Source organism: Puma concolor, chromosome F2 (genome assembly GCF_028749965.1).
Source record: "Puma concolor isolate L17-30 chromosome F2, mPumCon1.1.hap2, whole genome shotgun sequence".
NCBI classification, from domain to species: Eukaryota; Metazoa; Chordata; class Mammalia; order Carnivora; family Felidae; genus Puma; species Puma concolor.
In genome coordinates, this window is record NC_141684.1 from 58,982,759 (window position 1) to 59,005,208 (window position 22,450).

Here is a 22,450-nt window from a genome sequence, read left to right on the forward strand (position 1 = left end):
GCGACATTTCCAGTCAGTGATCAGCATGTGCATGGAAATGCCCATCAGCTGATGAATAGATCAATAAAATGTGGAAATAAAGGCCTCACCTCTCATGCAGTCTTTACAGTAAAATAAAACCGAATGATATCTCACTTCTCCCCAGTATACATTACCACTTCAATCATGAGTCATGAAAGCCAAATCTGGTTTAAAAATCTTTGACATGTGAATTCTAATTGCTTATTACTAAATGGTTTCAGTGTAATGGAGAATATATCAGGACTTCATTCCTCTGCTCCTTTCATGCTTTGCTCTCTTTAAATATTTTCCTATTAATTTTAAATGTGCCTCACATGCAATTGAAATTGCTCTAACTGTTCAGTTACATAACCAGAGGCACAGCATTGAGCGTAGTCTCTGTATAATTGGGTACTACCTCACACTCACTAAAATGGCTATAATCAGGGGGAAAAAAACGAAAAAACAGACAATAACAAGTGTTGATGAAGATGTGGGGAAAACTGGAGCCCTCATACTTTGCTTTTTTTTTTTAATACATTGCTTTTTGTAATATAAAATGATGGAGCTGCTTGGGAAGAAAGTTGGGTAGTTTTTTGAGAAAAGTTAAACGTTAGAGTTACTCTATGACCCAGCAATTACACTCCTGGGTATATACACAAAAGAATGAAAGCATATGTTCACACAAAAACTTGTACATAAATGTCCACACCACCATTATTCATAATAGCCAAAGTGCAGGGACAGACCAAATGCCCATCAGCCGATGAACAGATCAATAAAATGTGGTACACAGACACGATACCTATTATTGTTTGGCAATAAACAGGAATGGAAGACTGATGTATGTTACAACACAGATGAACTTTGAAAACACTATGCTAAGAGAAAGAAGTCAGACACAAAGGCTACATATTACACCCAGGCATACCTGAGACAGACTACTGTTTCATACCACCACAATAAAGCAAGTATCATAATAAAGTGAGTCAAATGAAATTTCTTGCTTTCCCAGTGCATATAAGAGTTATGTTTACACTATACTGTAGTCTGTAAAGTGTGCCACAGCCTTGTCTAAAATAGCGATGTAGTACCTTAATTAACAATACTTTATTGCTGAGGCGCCTCGGTGGCTCAGTCGGTTAGGCGACTGACTCTTGATTTCAGCCAAGGTTGTGATCTCATGATCCGTGAGATTGAGCCCCGCATCAGGCTCTGCACTGACAGTGTGGAGCCTGGTTGGGACTCTCTCTTTCCCTCTCTCTCTGCCCTTCTCCCACTCGCACTCTCTCTTCCTCTCAAATAAATAAACCTAAAAAAAAAATACTTTATTGATAAACGCTGCTAAGCATTATCTGAACTTTCAATGAGTTGTAATCACTGATCACCATAACAAATGTAATAATCATGAAAAAGTTTGAAATATTGTGAGGAATTACCCAAATGCGACACACAGACACAAAGTTGGGAAAATGGTGCCAACAGACTTACTCAACACAGGGTTGCCACAAACCTTCGATTTGTAAAAAACACAATATCTGTGTAGCACAATACAGTGAGGTGTGTCTGTAATTTAATTTAGATCAAATGTCCAGAAAAGGCAAATCTATACAAATAGAAAGTGGATTAGTAGTTGCCTATCATTGGAGAGGAGGGAGTTAGGGAAATGGGGGGGGCGGTGTGACTGCTGAAGGGTATATCGTCTCTTTGCATGGTGACAAAAAAAAAGTGTTCTAAGTTGGTTGAAGTGATGGTTACACAACTCTGGGAACATACTCAAAACTGTGTTGTACACTTGAAAAAAAGAGAAAAATACAGTCTCTGGAATTAGATGTGAGCTTGATTCTCAGGTCCATCATTCACTCTCTTTTTTTTTCTTTAAGTTTATTTATTTATTTTGAGAGAGAGACAGAGATAGTGAGTGGAAGAGGAACAGAGAAAGAGGGAGAGAGAATCCCAAGCAGGCTCTGTGCTGTCAGCATAGAGACCGACCCAGGGCTCGAACTCACAAACAGTGAGATCATGACCTGAGCTGAACCCAGAGTCGGACGCTCAACCGACTGAACCACCCATGTGCACCCACCATTCGCTCTTGGTAGGACTTGGGGATATTATTTAACATTCCCAAATTAATTTACAGTTGTCCAATAGGAAGGAGCTGCAGTAAAAAGTTGTTGTGAGAAGGTATTTTTAAGGCTTTGGGGCAAATATCAATCATATAGTAAAATAACGTTTTCTAATAATAATAACAAAATGATAAAATAATAACAAAATTCTATCATAAAATTGCCCACATGTATTGGTATATTACTGATTATTTGTGGCTGATTATTAATGATGGGAATAAAAGAACTATTTTGTGATCAATAAAAGAAGATATTGCTTCTGAAAATGATGGGTAGCTACTTTAAACCGAATGAATATAAAGCCTACTATAAATGAATTGAGTCAGAAGAGAGATATTTTCAGAGTGAGAAGAAAAGAATTGTTCACTTGGGAATGCATGGCTGAGGAGGCTTCAGGAGAGGGAACTGGATTAGCAATAAATACAAGAGGAAAACACACCCAATTAACATTAGTGAAAAAATTGAATAAACATTTTTATTAAACACCTGTACAAGATTCTGGTGTAGAGAGTTTAAAAAAAGGAATATTACCTGTCTCCTCTATTCAGGGAAACTAGAGTCTAACAGAGTATACATACAAATTTGCAAACAGCCATAATAAAACAAAACAAAAAATTAAAAAAAAAAAACCCAAAACAACCATAATGTGAGAAGTATTGAAACAGTAATTTAAAGTGCTTTGGGAGGGGGGGAGTGCCTGAATGGTTCAGTCGGTTAAGCATCTGATTCTTGATCTACCTCAAGTCTTGACCTCAGGGTTGTGAGTTCAAGCCCATATTGGGCTCCATGCTGGACGTGGAGCCTAATTAAAAAACAAAACAAAACAGGGGTGCCTGGGTGGCTCAGTCAGTTAAGCCTCTGACTTCGGCTCAGGTCATGATCTTGCAGTTTGTAAGCATGAGCCCCGCGTTGGGCTCTGTGCTGACAGCTCAGAGCCTGGATCCTGCTTCAGATTCTGTTTTTCTGTCTCTGCCCCTCCCTCGTTCACACACTCTCTCTCTCTCAAAATAAATAAACATTTATACACACACACACACACACACACACACACACACACCCATATATATATACAAAACAAAACAAAAACAAAGTGCTTTGGGAGGGAAAGCCCAACTTTAATGTAAGGAAGAGTTAAGAGTGGAAATGAAATTTTCACATCTGAGGAAATGGATAAATTTGAGACCAGCAAAATCTGAGCTTAAGAAACCTTCATGGTCCTACACTTTCATCATTATAATAATAACTATTTTCCAAATGGAAAATCATAGCATTTGCTTAATGCCAAAATATGTAAAGAAGGCTAAGTTGGCAGCAATACTCATGTTGGGAAGGTGTGAGGAGTTAAACTCTATATGTGGTGGGAATATTTTTTTAAATTCCAAAAGTTGCTACGGGAACACTCCTTTCTCACTTTTCCCGTCCAATAAGGGAGGGAATCTTGGAAGCCCGTGGTGCTGATGTTCTTTGATTCCTACAAGTCTGTTGGATCACACCATTTTTCATATGTATGTATTACACCTTTAACAGAACACATGACTCAAAATATATTGTAATTTTGATTACAATACGTGTAATTTTGTATTTATTTTAGCTGTTAATTTTGTAAAAGCACTCAATATTTAATGTAATCAGAGGAAAACATTTTAACGAAGGAAATTTACTTGGTCTACTTTTTACCTCTAGAGTTTTAAATATATAAAAGCAAGAGTCATCTAACTATGTATACATTTTTGTTTATCAAGAAGATTTTAAAGTAGGGTATTCACATTTTTTAAACCAACTTTAAGCCCTCCTGGAAAAATTACGGGAGGATACTAGTTGGCTATTCAGAGAGTTATTAACTTTTTCCAGATCCCTAGAAATCAGGTTGCACCATATTGTGAGAGAGTTAATTTTTTCCTAAAGGTCTAATTTTTCCTAAAGTAACATAGCTTTTCTATACAAGCTTTTCATCAACAGAGCAAGCATTGATATTTTTCTCTTACCATCAGCCATTCTTTAATAGTTCACATTTAAGAGACCTAATCTGCACTCAAGAACTGTCATTCTTGGGGTGCATGCATGGCTTAGTGGGTTAACCACGGCCGACGTCAGCCCAGGTCATGACCTCACAGTTTGTGGGTTTGAGCCCCACATTAGGCTCTGTGCTGACAGCTCAGAGCCTGGAGCTTGCTTCAGAGTCTGTGTCTCCCTTTCTCTCTCGCCACCCCTCCCCAGTTTGTGCTCCCTCTTTCTCTCTCAAGAATAAATAATAAACATTAAAAAAAAAAAAAGAACTGTCATTCTGAACACTCAAGGTGGAACATCTAACCCTAACTTGTACTATGATGTTAACTAGATATTATTTTTTTAAAGGCCTACTAGAAATATGTGACATACACAGTACAGTTAAATATGTTTTAGACAAAACATTAAATTCAATGGCAAAATTGTGGCATGACAAATATATTTAAAATTTTGGGACTGAAAATTTAATTTCATTCACTGACATCAACAAACTACCAAAATCATCTGCGCTTTTGTAATTTTGTTTTAAAAGACTCAGGCTGTGAGATGTTGAAAATAAAATTATTACGCAGAAAAATACACAGATTGGGAATCCATTTAAATATAGATTTAAATATGTCTATTGGTACGTGAACATGTGGTAAAACAATAAAGAAACACAAAGAAAAGCCAAACACCAAATTTCAGACAGTAGTCACCTCTGGGAGAGAGGAAAGAAAGAGAAAGTGATAGGGGAGGTGGGTTCACTAGATGCTTCAACTATATTGATCTAGGTTGGGTGGTAAGTATGTGGGTTTTTTTAATACATTTGTGTCTAAAATGTTTCATAAAAAAAATCCACGCTGTAGGAATGCATCCTGCATAGGCACCCACATATCCTCTTAATGAATTCTTAAAAAAAATTTTTTTTAATGTTTTGTTTATTTTGAGACAGAAAGAGAGAGAGACAGAGTAGGAGCAGGGGAGGGGCAGAGACAGAGGGAGACGCAGAATCCGAAGCAGGCTCCAGGCTCCGAGCTGTCAGCACAGAGCCTGACACGGAGCTCGAACTCACGGACCACGAGATCATGACCTGAGCCGAAGTCGGACGCTTAACCAACTGAGTCACCCAGGCGCCCCAAGGATTCTTTTTTTTTTAATGTTCATTTATTTTTGTGGGAGAGAGAGAGCATGGGAGCATGCACGTGCATGAATGGGGGAGGGGCAGAGAGAGGGAGACAGAGGATCTGAGGCTGGCTCTGTGATGACAGCAGAGATCCCAATGCAGGGCTGGAATTCATGAACCATGAGATCATGACGGTGAAATCAAGAGTCAGAAGCTTAACAACTGAGCCACTCAGGTGCCCCCACATATTACTCTTAATGTAGCTTACAGATTTTGTTTGTAGAGTTACAGAAATATGAAAGGACTCATCTGCTTCCCTTACTTCTTGCACACCATTTTGAAACGCCTCTAAAGATAACTTTCTTAAAGGGAGCATCTCAAGTACCTGCAGGAATAAACGTGACTCTTGCGTATGCTGCGTCTGAAGAAGCCCTTGCACCCATCACAGCTTGATGCTCCATAATGCTTTCCTGTCGCTCTGTCCCCACATATAGCACATAGACAGTTGACACCATTGTCTGTGGTATTCATACTTGTTGTCTCTGGAGCAGAGCTCTCTGTTGAAGAAAAAGCAGAGTAGCCTTCAAGTTAATACTAAGTATTTCTTTGTTTAAATTACCCTACTAATGATTCACAGGCTCAAAATAGTCCATTCCTTGGCTTCTTGGAGTGCACCAGGGGTGTCCTTTTAACTGCTGACCACTTCTGCCAGTCTCCATTCCAGTTTCCCTTCTCATATTTCTGCACATTAAGCTTTGGGATACCAGAGGTCTCAGTCCCCCCAAATATACTCTTTCCCAAGGAAAGCTCATCCAGTCACATGATGTCAAATATGTGTATGATGAAAAATCCCCAGATTTTATCTCTAGCCTTGATGCCTTCTGTGAGTATCAGTCTGAAATGCCCAAATACCTACTTAACAACTTCACTTTGAAGTTTAATAGGAATTGCAAATTAATGTATCAAAAAGAGAACTCTTTATTTTTCCCCTGAACTTGTTCTTTTTCAGTCTTCCTTATGTCAGTTAATGGTACCCAGTACTTGGGATCAATGACATGGTAGTCTTCATTGGATTCTCTCCTTCATTGTTCGTATCCAATCTAATAGTAAGTCCGTGTTTGGAACACATATCAAATCCACAACTTTTCGTCCTTTCACCAAGGCAAGTCGTAAGCGATCGACTATCATCCTTCACTTGGATTACTGCAATAATAGCCTCTTATCTAATTTTTCTATTTCCACCCTTGCTCCCTCCTCTACTGTTTATTACCCGAAAGTGCTCTTGGAATGAGAAATTTGCCTCCTATTAGCCTTCTGCACCGAACCCTCAGAAACAGAATAAAGTTTATACATCATGTAAAGCCCTGCATGGTAAAGCCCCCTCCTACCTCTCTGATCCCATTCCTTGGTACTACTTTTCATCCTGTTCGCTGTTCTCCAACAATGTTGCCTTTTTTACTCCCTTGAAGTCTGTTCCCATCTCAGTCTTTACATTTGCTGTTCCTTCTGCCGCCAAGAAACGTTCTTCCCCAAGGATGTCTGTGAGCTGCTCCAATCTCACACTTTTCTGTGAAATAGTCTCTGAACACCCATCTAAAAGAGTTAGCTCTAATCTGCCCTTCAAGTAGAATCTAGAACCATGCTTATTTTTTTAAATAGCTGCTTCATTTTTTAAAACTATATTACGTATGGGTCTGTTCATTTATCGCCCCTCTTTAACTACAGAATATAAACTTCATGATGTTAGAGAATGCAGATCTGTTGTAGGCACACACCCCCGTCTTCCAGCTCAGAACTGTGCCTGGTGTAAAGTGAACATTTAATGCATAGTTTTGAAGGAAAAGACTTAAAAACCTCCACATAAGTGTTTTCATTTAAGTATTTCTTAATAAACCAACATAAAATTGTATGAAAATATCAACATAGTAACAGCTCATTATATTTTGAATATAACAAAAGGTAAAATTAAAGGTTGTGACATCCGATTATATTCTGTGAAAATACATATATTCTACTTACTGATACTTTTGAGTAGAAAGACATTACCATATATAATTTCACCAAGTTAAGAAAAACCTCAATGGGAATAGGTTTAAGGGTTAATCATGTGGCATTACAGAGTTTAAATCTAGGAACTTTTCTTTTGGTAACATAAATAAAAGAGCCATTAGGAATATGGCAGCTAGAAGTATCAGGATTGATTATATTCTAGGAAGCTTTTGGAAGTAGGAAAAAATTCAACTCTTGTTTCCAGTTTAATGCTATACTTAATATATTGTTAACAACATTATTCTAAAACAAACAACATAGACAACACTTGGAAAAGTCAGTAGTGTTAAATATTTAGGGTAAACCTGCCCTTACTATTTAGTAATCTATAGTCTTTTAAAAAAAAATCATGATTAATCTGACAAACCCATTATTAAATGTCTCTAATCAAATCTAAACATAAGGAAGAAAAATAGTGACTTCCTAAGATTTGAACCTAAGATTACATGTTCTTTTTAATTCTCTTTGTGCTAAAATTTCAGAATTCCTTTTCTGGTGGTTTAAAAAAAAATTTCCCACTAATAAACTATTGTTTATTTAAATATAGCAAGAATAGCAGTTGTAAACTTGAGGAGCATAGCAGAACATTACCATATCCTGAGTACAAGATACATTCTCAATCCTGAAGTACACACACACACACACACACACACACACACACACACACCCCTTTCAAAGTATACATAATCACCGGATTTTAGTAGTTCTAACAATTACAGCTAATCTTGGACAAGATTTTTACTTGAGTTAAAGTCTAAATACAAAGTCAACAGTAAATTGTTGTATTTATTATTCAAATCCGCGAACTCTAGACAATTCATGCCTTCTTTAAAGTTAAAATGTTACAGTAGATAAATACCAAGGGCTCTGTGAGGCTAAACATTAGCCTGTCAAGTAGTAAGGTTATAATATAAGCCTTTATTTCCTTTCATATTGTGTTCGGTGTTAACACTTGATAGTCATTTTAAATGTAGTTTCTCATCAGTAGTCACTGAGAACTGAAATGACAGGGGGAGGCAGCCAGTAAAGCCTCCCGCCTTCCGTATGTCATTTTAAATACTGCATAGAAAATGTACTTCACAGCCAATCTGCCAATATTACCTACTGCTGTGATTTACAGTAAATAAAGTAATGCTGAAACTGTTCTTTTTACTCTGACAGGCCCATGACAGAATTCTGAGGTCACTTTATTACACATAGCTTGACTCTTTAAAAGCCTCCACATAAAATGGCCATAGCATTCTTAATTTAAATTTTGTGATGAAATGCAAAAGCTCAGATCTGTGGTCTTAAAAAACAAGCTCCGAATTCTTCAGCAATAAAACTCAGAGCTACCTCCTGAGCGGTAGCTCACTTTTAACCCTCCCGTTATACCTACTTTTCTCTAGATCTACAAGCAGATGAGAACTCACCGTTTGAATTATATAGAATCTGCATAGTTTCAAACTCCAAGGTTGTATACGTTGGGTCCAAAACTTCACTGTAATTTGCCATATCCATGTCCAGTATTGGTTCCGATACCCTCATCATTGACTTAGGAACACACATACAAGTGGCGCCACAGGCCAGCGTGTGTGATGGCTGTTGGGCTTTCAATCTGTGAGTGATAATCCAAAGTTAACTGTAACTGAGTGACTTATGCACTGCCGTGGGAGGAGCTGTAAAACTGTAAACTCCTCAGCAGGCCATATTCTGCTCATTTCTTTCTCTTTTATGGCACACGAAAGCAATTCCTTGTGATAATCTTGGAATGCTTCGTGGAATCACCTTATCTGAAGTGCTTAGTGGACTAACATGATTTCCTAAATTGATTCCCAGTAGACAATAAATGATGTCATTAAGTAGTTAAAAATAGAAAAGAGAATCTCTCAGTCTTCAACAATTTATAACAGGATTTATCCCAGGTAAGGGGCTGAAATCACATACCACGGATTCTAAAAGATGGGACTTTACTGTGTCAAGACTATAAGTTAACACTTAACATAAGCTCTTAATTTCAAATTTTTTTACTGTACAATAGAGCCAACTGTGTTTATGTTGTAATTTGAAGTGACAGGGATTTATGATATGCTCAGTAGCAGCCTGGGCATTACCCTAATATGGTTTAACATATCCTCCTTAACTATCTACTTATGAATCTGTGTCCTTTGAATGTTTGTAAACTGCCCAAGGACAGAACTAGTAAAGTTGCTAGTATATTGTGGGCATTCTGTGACTAAGAGCTACATGATTAAGGTATCATTTCTTCTGACTTCTGACAGCTATTACATTCTAAGCCTTACACGGAAATAAACCTATCCTTAACGTGTGCGTCTACACATTCCCATCATCCACCTTCTAATATCTAGCATCCACATGGCACACTATAACTTTTGCAAGCACATGTGACAAGGAGCATTTAGAATTCAGGGAACATTTAGAAGATCCTAGCCAATGATTATATTTTACTTCTGAGAATACGTCTATTGATTTTATCTTCCAAGAAAGAATTCCAGCCACATTTACATTATAAACACAGAATGTCATTTCCTACATTTGTTAAAGATTCCTGCAAAGTAGTATTTCTTATTCAATTTCTTAATACAATAAACCTTGTGAATATTGCATCTTAAAAATTATTATCTTTTCCTCTGGGAAGGCTGGCCTCTTAAACTCGAAACTATGTGAAGCATTTGTTGATGAAAACAACAGAGTCACGTTAGCAACCAAATTCATTAAATCAAACAGCAATCACTGGAATTGTCTACTTGCCTTCATATTCTGTAGCACTCTTAATTGTGAGGATGATATCTGAGGGATACATTTAAGTGACTGAGTCTCTTTAGTAAGAGCTATTGGTAGTTATTCAGTTTTTGGAGAAGTGGACAGCAAGCGAATCCCGTGGTTTTCATTCTCATGAGGCAGTTCCCACTTGTGGTGAAGTAACACAGACATGTTTCCTGTGTCAACCAAAGCAGTGAACTGTGCATAGCCCACCATCTTTCCCATCTATGTAGTAACTAAACAACGATGAGGAATGTCACCCGTGAAAGTGTACCGACAGAAGGAAAAGAAGAAAAGAAAAAGGTAGAGAGTTATTCATATATAAGATTCAAATCACTAAAAGAAATGTGACTACAGCTCAGGAAAACAATACTATCATAATTTATTGTTCTACTCCATCTTGTGCCTAGGGGTGCCGTCGCTATTGGATCAGTGCTATTTCCTCAAAGGGGAAAGGAGCTACACATTCATCTCAGCACAGATCCTCAAGTAGTCACTAGCAATTAATCAGAGCTAGCTTTCAAGATGAAACCTGTTTCTCATCCATGTTATTGTAAATCATTTTCTTCATTTTATAGAGTAAAAACTTGAGAATTTCCAGAAAATATAGCAGATTCAAATAGCAAGCATATCTCCTCAAATAGGCAGTTTGTCTTCCTAATGATATTCAGATGTGGAAACACCCACAAAGTCCAGTCAGCCTCAGTCTAGTAAAGGACAGACTCTCTTTAGGTTTTTTTTTTTTTTGTTTGCTTTTTTTGTTTTGTTATTCTCAAAGAAATCACAAAGTACAGAAGTCTTCTTTTCTTCAATGCGAGGATTGGTAACTGGATGGCAAATAAAATAATTAAAACAGAATTGTGAAAATGGCTATCCATACTTAATAGCATATTTGACTTGAATATGTAAATTGCTCTTTTCAACACATTTTTACATTTTTAAAATGTTTATTTATTTTCAGAGAGAGAGAAAGAGCGTGCGAACAGGGGAGGGGCAGAGAGAAAGAATCCTAAGCAGGCTGTGAGCTGTCAGTGGAGATAATGTGAGGTCATAAGATCATGACCTGAGCCAAAATCAAGACTTGTACACTTAACCGACTGAGCCACCCAAGCTCCCCTAAATTGCTAGTGTTTTGTTGGAAAACCAAGAGTTTTTGTCTGAATAAGAACCCACTGCTTGTGATTCTTTATTAATTTTTTGTTTGTATAAATCTCATACACTGTCTTTGATGTCTAGTTTTTGTCTTAATGGAGGAAAAAAGTCAAAGCTATATGTAAACACTAAGTGCAGAAGCCTTTTAGAATTTTATACTTTTTCAAAATATTTTATATGTTTTAATCAACTTGCTTTTATCCACTTCCAAAGTATTTCCCTAGGTTTTTATTGGGGAAAAAAATCTCTTTTTAATACTCACGTTTCATCAGATTATGCAATGTTTAACTAAAGCATGATGAAATAATAAGCATAAATGATATAACCATGCTATGTAACAAATACAGTTGACCTTTGATAACTATATATAGTTGGAGAGATGGTCAGGGAACATTGCAACACTCTTCACAACAGCCAAGGTGGAGACAATAGAAATGTCCATTACTGGATGGATGGATAAAGAAAGTATGCTATACAATAAAATACCATTCAGCCTCAAAAAGGAATAAAAAAGTATTGATGCATACTACACCAAGGATACACCTTAAGAACATTATGCTAGGTAAAATAAACCAGTCACAGAAAGGCAGGGACTACATGATTACACTAATATAAGAAATCTAGAGTCAAACTCATAGATTTAAAAAAATGAATGGTGGTTGCCAGGGACCAGGGAAGGGAGAAATGGGGAGTTGATAATAAAAGAGTATAAAATTCCAGCTAAGCAAGATGAATAAACTATAGATAATCTGCTGTACAACATTGCGACTGTCAATAACATTGTACACTTAACAATTTGTTAAAAGAGTAGATCTCATGTTAAGTGTTCTTAGTAAAATAAAATAAAACAGATTTATGAAAAAAATCTAAACTACATCATGGGAAAAAGATCAACCTTATTAGCAATTAGAAAAATGTAAGATAAAACAATGCTATTAAAACAAACAAAAAAGTGTCTACTACTTAAGGAAGTTAGCCCATCCTAGAAACTAATTAGTGTGTTCCACAAAGGAAGTTGAAAACCTGAGTTAACTCAGGGAGTTGGCTAAATGGAGATTAAAGTTTTTGTCGTATTGACTTTAACATGAGATAACTTGTTAAGTAATTTCTATTCCTCCTTATGACCAATCCCTTTTCTCTACTTCTAAAATTAATTAGGCTAAATTCAGAATATTTTTATTTGCTTAAGAAGAACAGGGAAGGACAATCAGATGGATGAGAAAGAAAAGAAAAAAAAAGAAAAAGAAGAAAGTGTCACAGAGAAACATTTAGTCTTGGTTACTTTTAGACTTTTAATTATGCATCACAATCTAAGCAAGTATCACATTCTTTAGTATTTTTTGTGTTTTCCACTCAATAGTGATTGTGGAATTTTCATAATTCAGTAAATGTGATTTTTGGAAACACATCCATGGCATAATTGAACAAAATAAAACATAATTTAATTGTATAAACTTTAGATACATAAAACAGTTATGGTATTTGTATATTTTCACATTAAAATTCATTTATTTTCAGGAAAAAGACAAATGGACATCATACAGGGAGTCTTTCATTCTTGTTTCCCCAAGCCCTTCTTATGGGTAACATTCATTAAGGCTACATTAGATTAAAAGCTTAAATCGTTATTAAAAAACTATATTAATTTTATGTCTAGGTGGCATAGAAACAATTATCCTACATAAATGGGTTTAGTAACCCTATATTCAGCATAAATTTATGAGTACTTTCAAGCTTACTTTTAAAGGTTTAATTGGGGAAAACATCAAATATTCATGCTAATTCCTAAGGCAGTAATTTAGAGTAAGTAGCATACATTTTCTAAAGTAGAAATATATTAACTTAATCTAGGCCTAAAAATATAAATATATATGGTAAACTATGACCTACTGAAAATCTCTCTTAACAGAGGTCACTTTGTAGTAACGTTCTATAAGCTGAGCAAAATGTTACTGTTCTTTAGTGCGATATCATGGTTTGTAGGCAAAGATGGACCTTCTTAGTCCTAGTCAAGGCAAATACCCCAGACGGAAAGAGAATATTACTTGTAGCTAAAAGGTCGATTTTAAAAAGCACAACTAATGTTCTTGAGAAAGGTTTCTCTCTTAGCAATGGTTTTCTAAACTGACATATGAAATATGGTATTTAAATTTCTTTAGAGCAACATAACGAGATGAAAACTACAGGGCGTTTAAAGGAGTGTTATGCTAAGTGAAATAAGTCACACAGAGAAAGACAGATACCATATGTTTTCACTCTTATGTGGATCCTGAGAAACTTAACAGAAGACCATGGGGCAGGGGAAGGAAAAAAAAAAAAAGAGAGAGGGAGGGAGCCAAACCATAAAAGACTCTTAAAAACTGAGAATAAACTGAGGGTTGATGGGGGGTGGGAGGGAGGGGTGGATGGGTGATAGGCATTGAGGAGGGCACCTGTTGGGATGAGCACTGGGTGTTACATGGAAACCAGTTTGACAATAAATTTCATATTAAAAAAAAAAAAGAAGAAGACATCAACTCAATTCACTATTGACTCAAGATACTAGTAGAAACATTTCTATCTTATCTGGAAGACTATTAAGCCTGTTAAATTGTTCTATACTTCATATTTGATTTAATCATCCCTTCATAGCATGATTTAAACTAGAACACAGTTAATAAAAATCAAGGTTATTTTCATAAAAGAATTTTCATGAAAATGATTTTGATTTTTATTCGCCTCTGTTCTAGTTTACATTCCATAAAACAATCTTCATGAGAATAATTTGGGATGTTAATACCAATATTAAAACAGTTTATTTTAAAGTCAGAGTTAATAAAATTTGTTCTGTGATCATATTTCTTTGAGGTTACTTTTCATTACCAAAAATACTATATTAATCCCCAAAGCACATTAGTAGTCCCTCTTGTTTCCATATTCCACCTTTTCAAGTAGGAAGATTACACAAATGCGATCACAAATGTGAATAACCATCCACATCAGCTCAGTGTGGTTTTCAATGGAAGGACACTATTATTAAATGGAGGATCTGCCCAGGAAAATGACTTATTAAGCTACTTTTCACATCTCAAAAATCACTTCATTAAAAAAAAATCATTATTTTCCTTGCTGCCACTGTCTTGACCTCTGATTGCTCTTTTGAAATAGAAATTTTGTGTCTTCTCTCTACTTTAGTGACAAAAAACAAGCGTTAAAAAATTAAAACAAACAAAATAGACATTTGAATCTTCAAAGCAAGCTGTTATCACCGACATGCAAAGAAAGAAGTTTGGAATTCACTGTAATGATGGGATTCTGTTTTCAAAGAGCTTCATAAATCCTCTCTTAAAGTCCAGATTATATACCATTTTTATATAAACAAAAGCTTTTTGTCTTTTTTGGCCTTGTTTTTTTTCTTTCTTCTTAGATCTAGCTGACGACCATGCAAATAACTCATTTAATCAAAGCCACTCCCAACATTAAAAAATGCCTATTATTATTATTTTTGAAGCACACTTCTATCTTAAAATTGCCAAAAAATTTTAAAATTTAAACTGAACTTCTATAGATTTTGTTTACATATTTTTATAAATCTCTCTTTAAGTATCCATGGCTCAATTTCTGTTGCTTTTTAAAAAATGTTTTATTTATTTTTGAGAGTGAGAGAGAGACAGAACATGAGCAGGGGAAGGGCAGAGAGAGAGAGAGAGGGAGACAGAATCCAAAGCAGGCTCCAGGCTCTGAGCTGTCAGCACAGAACCCAATGCAGGGCTTGAACTCATAACCATGTGATCATGACCTGAACCCGGAAGATCATGACCTGAGCTGAAGTCGGACGCTTAACCAACTGAGCCACCCAGGCACCCCAAATTTCTGCTGCTTTCTAATTCATGACTGTAGCCTAAGGAAACAATTGTAAATCCTTATTTTAGATCCACCTTGTATCTGATCAATGAAAATAGCTCACATCACTACTAAAAGATGCCATTTGATAGTAAAATCTAAATACATTGCACAAAGATACACAACACCTTATGAAATAGCTGACTTAGGTTAAAAATATGTTGCTACTCTTTATAATATTAGCAATTACCTCAACTATTCATATTTTTTCCTCTATTCTCTCAACTGTTCATATTTTCTCACTAAAACATCAGCTTATGATTTAAAAGTAGTTACACAAATAAATGTAAAACCCCAACTAAAGAAGAGTGGAAGCTGTATTAGAATGAAATCAGTTACTGTTAGGATAGACAAAGGAGCACTGCACATCTGAGACCTAAATGTAACCAAGAAAACACTCTGAGTAACAGCGTAGAGGTGATAGGAGAAATCTGCATATATTAAACCTAGCCTCAAGGTCAGTTGCCTTGTGATTCAAAACAGACTCTCCTTTTCAAAAGATAAGGAGCTGATTAGTACTAAATTATTAACTGGAATATAGATTATACTGGCAAGGAAAATAAAAAAAGCCAGGGTATAAGGAACGTTAGGATTCGATAGTCACTACTTCTGCATTTCCTTTTTACAATGGGTATTATCATTGTTGCCACTGCAAACTCAGCAAAGTTGGTCAGAATATTTAAGATTGTGGTGGCATTCTGATACCAAAGTTGCTGCATTATGCAAAATGAAGGGAAGGAAGTTATCAGTTTGGGCCAGTACCTATTTCAAATATGTTCTGAAGAGGTATAATGTTAAATAAAAATAGCAGCAGTTTTAGTATGCTGACTGCACAGTTAGATTTGAACATTTTGAACAAATGTATTGTGATCATAAACTTTAGCATCTGGGAGCCAAATCTATCAGTCCACCCACCCATACACACATACACACATAAGAGTTACTGTTTCTTCATGTAAAAGATGTAGTAACAGACTATCCCCACAGTCATAGAGTCAAGAACTCAACCTTCCTCCTTAAAGCTTTTTTTATCTACATGGAAAAACAACATATCAATGTGATATTTTATGTAGATAAAACTAAACAACATTTGCATCTCCATTTAGTAAAGGTAGGTATATGATTGACTCATTTGAAATGTTAAATATTTCACTTCCTTTTATATAGATTTCTTTTTGAAAAAAGCAATTGTTTTTTTGAAAATACCATAATGAAATGTTTCTTTTAGAATAAAAATACAGAACAAAATTAAAGTGATATTAATAGCAAACAAATATTAACTTAACTTGAACTACACATCGTAGGTAAGGTCGTGGCTTTTGGCAATGTGTTAAGTTTCTTTTTTTCTTTTTTCAACGTTTATTTATTTTTGGGACAGAGAGAGACAGAGCATGAACGGGGGAGGGGCAGAGAGAGAGGGAGACACAGAATCGGAAACAGGCTCCAGGCTCTGAGCCATCAGCCCAGGGCCCGACGCGGGGCTCGAACTCACGGACCGCGAGATGGTGACCTGGCTGAAGTCGGACGCTTAACCGACTGCCCACCCAGGCGCCCCAATGTGTTAAGTTTCAAAGTTAACACAAGTTACTATCACTCTCAAGTAAGTAATTTGTAATTGTTTAATATTTAACCTATACATTAGGCTAGTGATTCACAAAATCTGCTGAAAATTAGAATCATCTGGAAAAGTTTTAAAGACCTCAAGGCCCGAGTTGCATCATATTCTAATTTAATTAGAATGTCTGGGAGTGGAATCAGGTGTCAGTCTTTTAAGCAATTTGTAGGTGATTCCCATGTGCCACAAAGTCTAAAAGTTCCTGAAGGCATAGACCTTATATTCTTTATTCATTACTGTATCTCCAGGGCCTAGAATATTGTCTGCCACATGGCGAACACTCTCCAAATACTTACTGAATATATGAATAAAATAAAGATGCAAATAATTAACTTTGACACAGGACAGCATTCATATTGAGCATATAAGTACATTTTGTAGGTCAAGCACTTTTGTAATCACTGAGTAATTTTATATGAACCAATAGAGAAAGTCCCTACTCTCATGAAACTTATAATCAAATAATAATACTAATTATTATTATAATAAATAATAATTACATATTTTTTCATAAAGAGATAATTAAACCATTGTCTTTCCAGTGGATCCACAAAACTGGAATGAAAAGTATAATTAGTATTTTATACATTTAGACCTTGAAATGGCTAACTTACTGGTTTGCAGGTAAATACAAATAGGTATAAGTAAACCCTCTTATTCAGTGACTCCCCACTGACTGTCTTAATTTACATTGTTGTTTATCCTTAGGTATTTCAGAGGGACAATGCTGCAAAAACTGAATGGGCAAATAGAACCTTTGCTCCTAGGGGAAATGGGGTTAAATTTCTGTGAGCTTCTGGTCACAATTTTATCAACCAATCAATTTGCAACCTCACTTTATGTGAGTTTCTGTCCAAAGATCACTTATGTAATATATATATATACATATATATATATGTATATATATATATATGTGTGTGTGTGTGTGTGTGTGTATACATATATATATCCCTTATGTAATATATATATATACACATATATATATCCCTTATGTAATATATATACATGTATATATATATTTATGTAATATATATACATGTATATATATATGTATATATTGTTGATCCAGTAACACTGAACTCACAGCCAAAAGCATTGTAACTCATGCTTGAACAAAGCTCATCTAAAATGTACTTTCGCTGCAAGGCACATCACAGCCTTCGTGCAATTTGTAATACTAGACTGTACTTCAGTAGTACATTTGGGGATCATTTTAAATAGCCAAACCACCAACAAAAAGCACAAACATGAGAAAAGCGTGGCATGAAAGATGTGAAAAGGATACTGTTTGGTACAAGAGCGGAAACAAGAAGGCAGAGCATTGTCTTGTATGATCTCAACTGAGAACACGCTTCTGGAGCAATTCAAACTTTTCACCAGTCAGCAGACCCACAAATGACTGCGAATGTACCTTGAGTATTGATTTTGAGGTCAGAAATAAATTTTAGCAAGTAGGCTTATCTGCAAGCATGGAACCCACAAATGATGAAGATCTGCTATATATACAGATATGCAATTATTACTGAGGTTTTTAATATGCAGCAAAAAGAAAACTATTCATTGGTTGTGTAACATATTAATTATATATTGAAATAAAACTTCCTGAGATTTGCAAAGTCCTTTGTAGTCTTTAAATTAAATCTTTAAAAAGTTATGTTTCTGTTACTAGTATTTGGGTTTCAAATGTAAAGAAAAATTTTACATATATATATATATATATATATATATATATATATATATATAAACTTTTTCCCTTTGAGGTTTGTCCATTTTTGTTGATCCAACCTCCTAATGTTTATTTCTTATTTATCTTGTTTATTTATTATTTATTCATTTATTATTTATTTATTTATTTATTTTTCAGAGAGAGAGTGAGATCGTGCACATGTACATGCTGAGGAGGGGCTTAGGGAGAGAGAGAGAATCTTAAGGAGGTCCACACCCAGCGTGGAGCTCATCTTGAAGCTTGATCGCATGATCATGAGATCATGATCTGGGCCAAAATCAAGAGTCAGACGCTTAACTGACAGATATCCAGACCCCCTATAAGTCATTTTATTCGATATAAGAAACCGAACAGTAAGTTTTCAATTCAAAGCCCCTAAAATTAAAAACTGTATTTCTAAATTTATAATAAAAAAAAAATCAGCCAGTAATTTCACTGTGATGTTAGGTTATGATAGTAAATGGAACGTTTGTTCAGGCAAACACTGTTACAGTCGCATTAATTAGGGTAACTTAATTTTTCAGTGATAAATATTCACCATGATAGCAGAAATAATGTTCTTCCTACTGTTCTCCCTTTAGCTGTGGTTAAAAAAGAAAAGAAAAGAAAATGAAAAGAACAACTTAGGTTAGAAATATGGACCTCTGGAAAAGTTTAAGCCATGAATATGTACTATTTAAATACATATTTGTATCAGAATACTAGGAGCAAAAATTGTTTTGCTTAAGTGTTAAGAGCACATCATAATAATTTTTATGGTATTACTACTATATTTTAAAGTGATTAAAAATTAATAGAATAATTTCACTAGTATAGTCTCTTTCAAGTAGAAAAAACTATTTAGTAAACTATATACTAAAAAACTATATAGTAAAACTATACAGTATCTGATATATTTTTCACAGAGCTGAAGCTTAAACAGTTTTGAGGGGACTCTTGAAGAGAAATTAAATTTCTAGAAACACACTGCCAAGGCCCTGACAGGGTCCAAAAGGGGCTCATACAACAGATGTGCCTTGAAATTGAAGTTTCATTAGCTTCCCTTGAAATCTAACCCTGACTTACTAAATACAACTGAAAAAGAGGCAACTCCTTTTTCTCTTCCTCATAATACTCATTTTTTTTTTCAGTTTGCTGCTATTTTATTTTGGAGTCTCATGCATTTAAAATTACCATCACTATTTAGAAATATGATTCTAAATTTTTATTGCAATGATTCCTCCATTTTAAAATATGATTTTAGATCCTCAATTTTTTTTTAGGTAAGAGCTACACCCAATGTGGGGCTTGAACTCATGACCCTCAGACCAAGAGTCACATGCTTTACCGACTGAGCCAGACAGGTGTCCCTGCATCTTTAACTTTTTAATTAATCCTTTTCACCCTAGAATGTTTTTCTGTCACATAGAGTAAAACTTTTCCATAGTATTATAAGTGGGGACCAAAAACTTCAATCTACTATGAGGTCAATAAAATTACCCAGGTGAGCCTCGTTGGCTTAGAGGTGAAATGTCAGGTGCCTTAATCCAAGTCTTTTCAGGTTTCAGAGGTAGTTTGGACATGATAACATCTGACCATCAAGGCTGAAATATTAATGGAGAAGATTCTGGATATTGTCATTGGTTAGAATGACACCAAGAATACTAGAATGGTCAAAAACATTATCTCCAAACTCTCAATATTATGAAATAGGTCATTGCATATTATATACATATATATAAATATATCATTGCATATTATATACATATATATAAATATATACAAAGACTTTTATATATAAAATGGAACTCATTTACCCACAGAAAACAAAAAGCTTTCTTTTCTGATTTTCCTAACTTTATCTTGGTGAAATTGTTCTTCTAGTAATAAACATACACACACACACACATTTAACAATGACAGCAAATTCAGCCCACTTTAATCTTACTGATTCAATGACCAAGTCAGATTTATCCTAAATAACACATTTTTCATTTATCCGTACCTATTCATCCCCACAGTCTTCCTAATTCAAGATGGAATCACTTCCTATGTGAACTATTGCAACAGCCTCCCAATCTTTTCACTTGCTCCTTCCTCTCCCTCGTCCATTTCATTATGTGTATTCTATTCTGTATACAGGCTACTATTCCTAAGATACATATTTTATGTTATTGTTCTGATAAAAAAATGTAATGACTCCAACAACTTAAAAAGCATATGATATGGACATAAATACATAAAGTATGTTTTCAAGACTACTTATGATACAACCCTAAATGATGAAATATTTCTCAAGACAATCATTTTAATCAGACAGACTGATCTTGTAATTTCTTGAGTCATTGCTCCTTACTGAGGAAGATGAGGTTGAATATGTAATTACAGAATGTTTTGAAATGGTGACTGAAGTTTCCTTTTACTTGTCTCCAAATTTACAGCAATTCTTTCCAGAGTTATAATCTTACCTATTCATATTCCTTATTGTGCCTAGCACAATACTATGCATATGTGTAGCATAAATTTTTATTTAGTAAATATATTAATAGGAAGTCAACCCACGTGAAATGTGTGTATGCTATAGGTCTCTAAAAGGTGCTCATATCTCTATGTTCAAATTCTAATCTGTGGATTCATGGGAGTGTATAGTTGCAAAATGTTATCAAGCTGTACACTTATGTATCTGTATTATACTTCAATAAAGAGTATAAAAATTAATCTGCTGTAAGATTGTATCTTAAGGAAGTGTTACTATTTCTAGCAGTTTAAGGTAGCCCATATAAAGTATCTTCTATTAAATGTTTTCATTATACAGCACACAGCAGCCCATTAGGAATATTCTTAGAAAAGTAACAGTTATTGACAGTCTCATGAAAATTACAGACAAGCAAATACATAGTTATTTTTTTCTGGTCAGTTATAATCAATTAATTTTGTTAATGAAATGTAACCTTTTTACTAAGCTCAATAGTCTAATCAGTATTATGGATTTTAGAGAAGTTTTTAAAAATCCATTGAATCTCTTTCCCGTAAAAAAATCTTCAGGGGTACCTGGGTGGCTCAGTTGGTTAAGCCTCTGACTTTGGGTCAGGTCATGATCTACAGTTTGTGGGCTTGAGCCCCACATCGGGGTCTCTGCTATCAGCACAGAGACTGCTTCGGATTCTCTACCCCGCCCCCGCCCCTACGCCACTCATGCCTGCGTGAGCGCTCTCTCTCTCTCTCAAAAATAAACATTTTGGGGCGCCTGGGTGGCGCAGTCGGTTAAGCGTCCGACTTCAGCCAGGTCACGATCTCGCTGTCCGTGAGTTCGAGCCCCGCGTCGGGCTCTGGGCTGATGGCTCAGAGCCTGGAGCCTGTTTCCGATTCTGTGTCTCCCTCTCTCTCTGCCCCTCCCCTGTTCATGCTCTGTCTCTCTCTGTCCCAAAAATAAATAAAAAAACGTTGAAAAAAATTTTTAAAAAAAAGAAAGAAACTAGTAGTATATGAGGAATTAGCGAATTATTGATGTTTTTGTAAAATGTTTATTTTTTTTATGAAATTTTTTTTTCAACGTTTTTATATTTTTTTTTGGGACAGAGAGAGACAGAGCATGAACGGGGGAAGGGCAGAGAGAGAGGGAGACACAGAATCGGAAACAGGCTCCAGGCTCTGAGCCATCAGCCCAGAGCCCGACGCGGGGCTCGAACTCACGGACCGCGAGATCGTGACCTGGCTGAAGTCGGACGCTTAACCGACTGCGCCACCCAGGCGCCCCTCTACTAGTTTCTTATATACTGCTATTGTATATACCAGCTTCCCCATTAATGTACTCAAAGAAGATTCACACAGATAATTTTCCACTTCTTCATTTATTGCTCATCACTGGGGTCCAAAATATTAGGATAATTAATTTATTATATATCTAGTAGTGGGATCAATGTGTTTTGCTTATATAATTGAGGGAAGAAGAAAATGAATTTTTTTTTTTTCGATAGGAAGAAGTGATTGCAGCAATGGGACTTAGGGGCTACTTAAAGAGCCTATCAGAGAATGATGGAGGTATA

The 22,450-nt window shown here is 35.5% G+C and overlaps 1 protein-coding gene across 3 annotated transcripts in view; it reads right to left on the reverse strand.

Moving 5' to 3' along the window:
- HNF4G (hepatocyte nuclear factor 4 gamma) overlaps positions 1 to 22,450 on the reverse strand; it is a 128,609-nt gene that overhangs the window by 20,299 nt on the left and 85,860 nt on the right. For 2 of the 3 annotated variants that reach the window (XM_086696002.1, XM_086696003.1), the window contains exon 3: positions 5,624 to 5,795. In XM_086696002.1, the coding sequence (XP_086552128.1) occupies positions 5,624 to 5,769 (146 nt within the window). In that variant the 5' untranslated portion in view covers positions 5,770 to 5,795. Of the gene's footprint in view, positions 1 to 5,623; positions 5,796 to 8,699; positions 8,908 to 22,450 lie in introns of those variants that run through there. The other variant, XM_025922691.2, reaches the window with a different exon arrangement.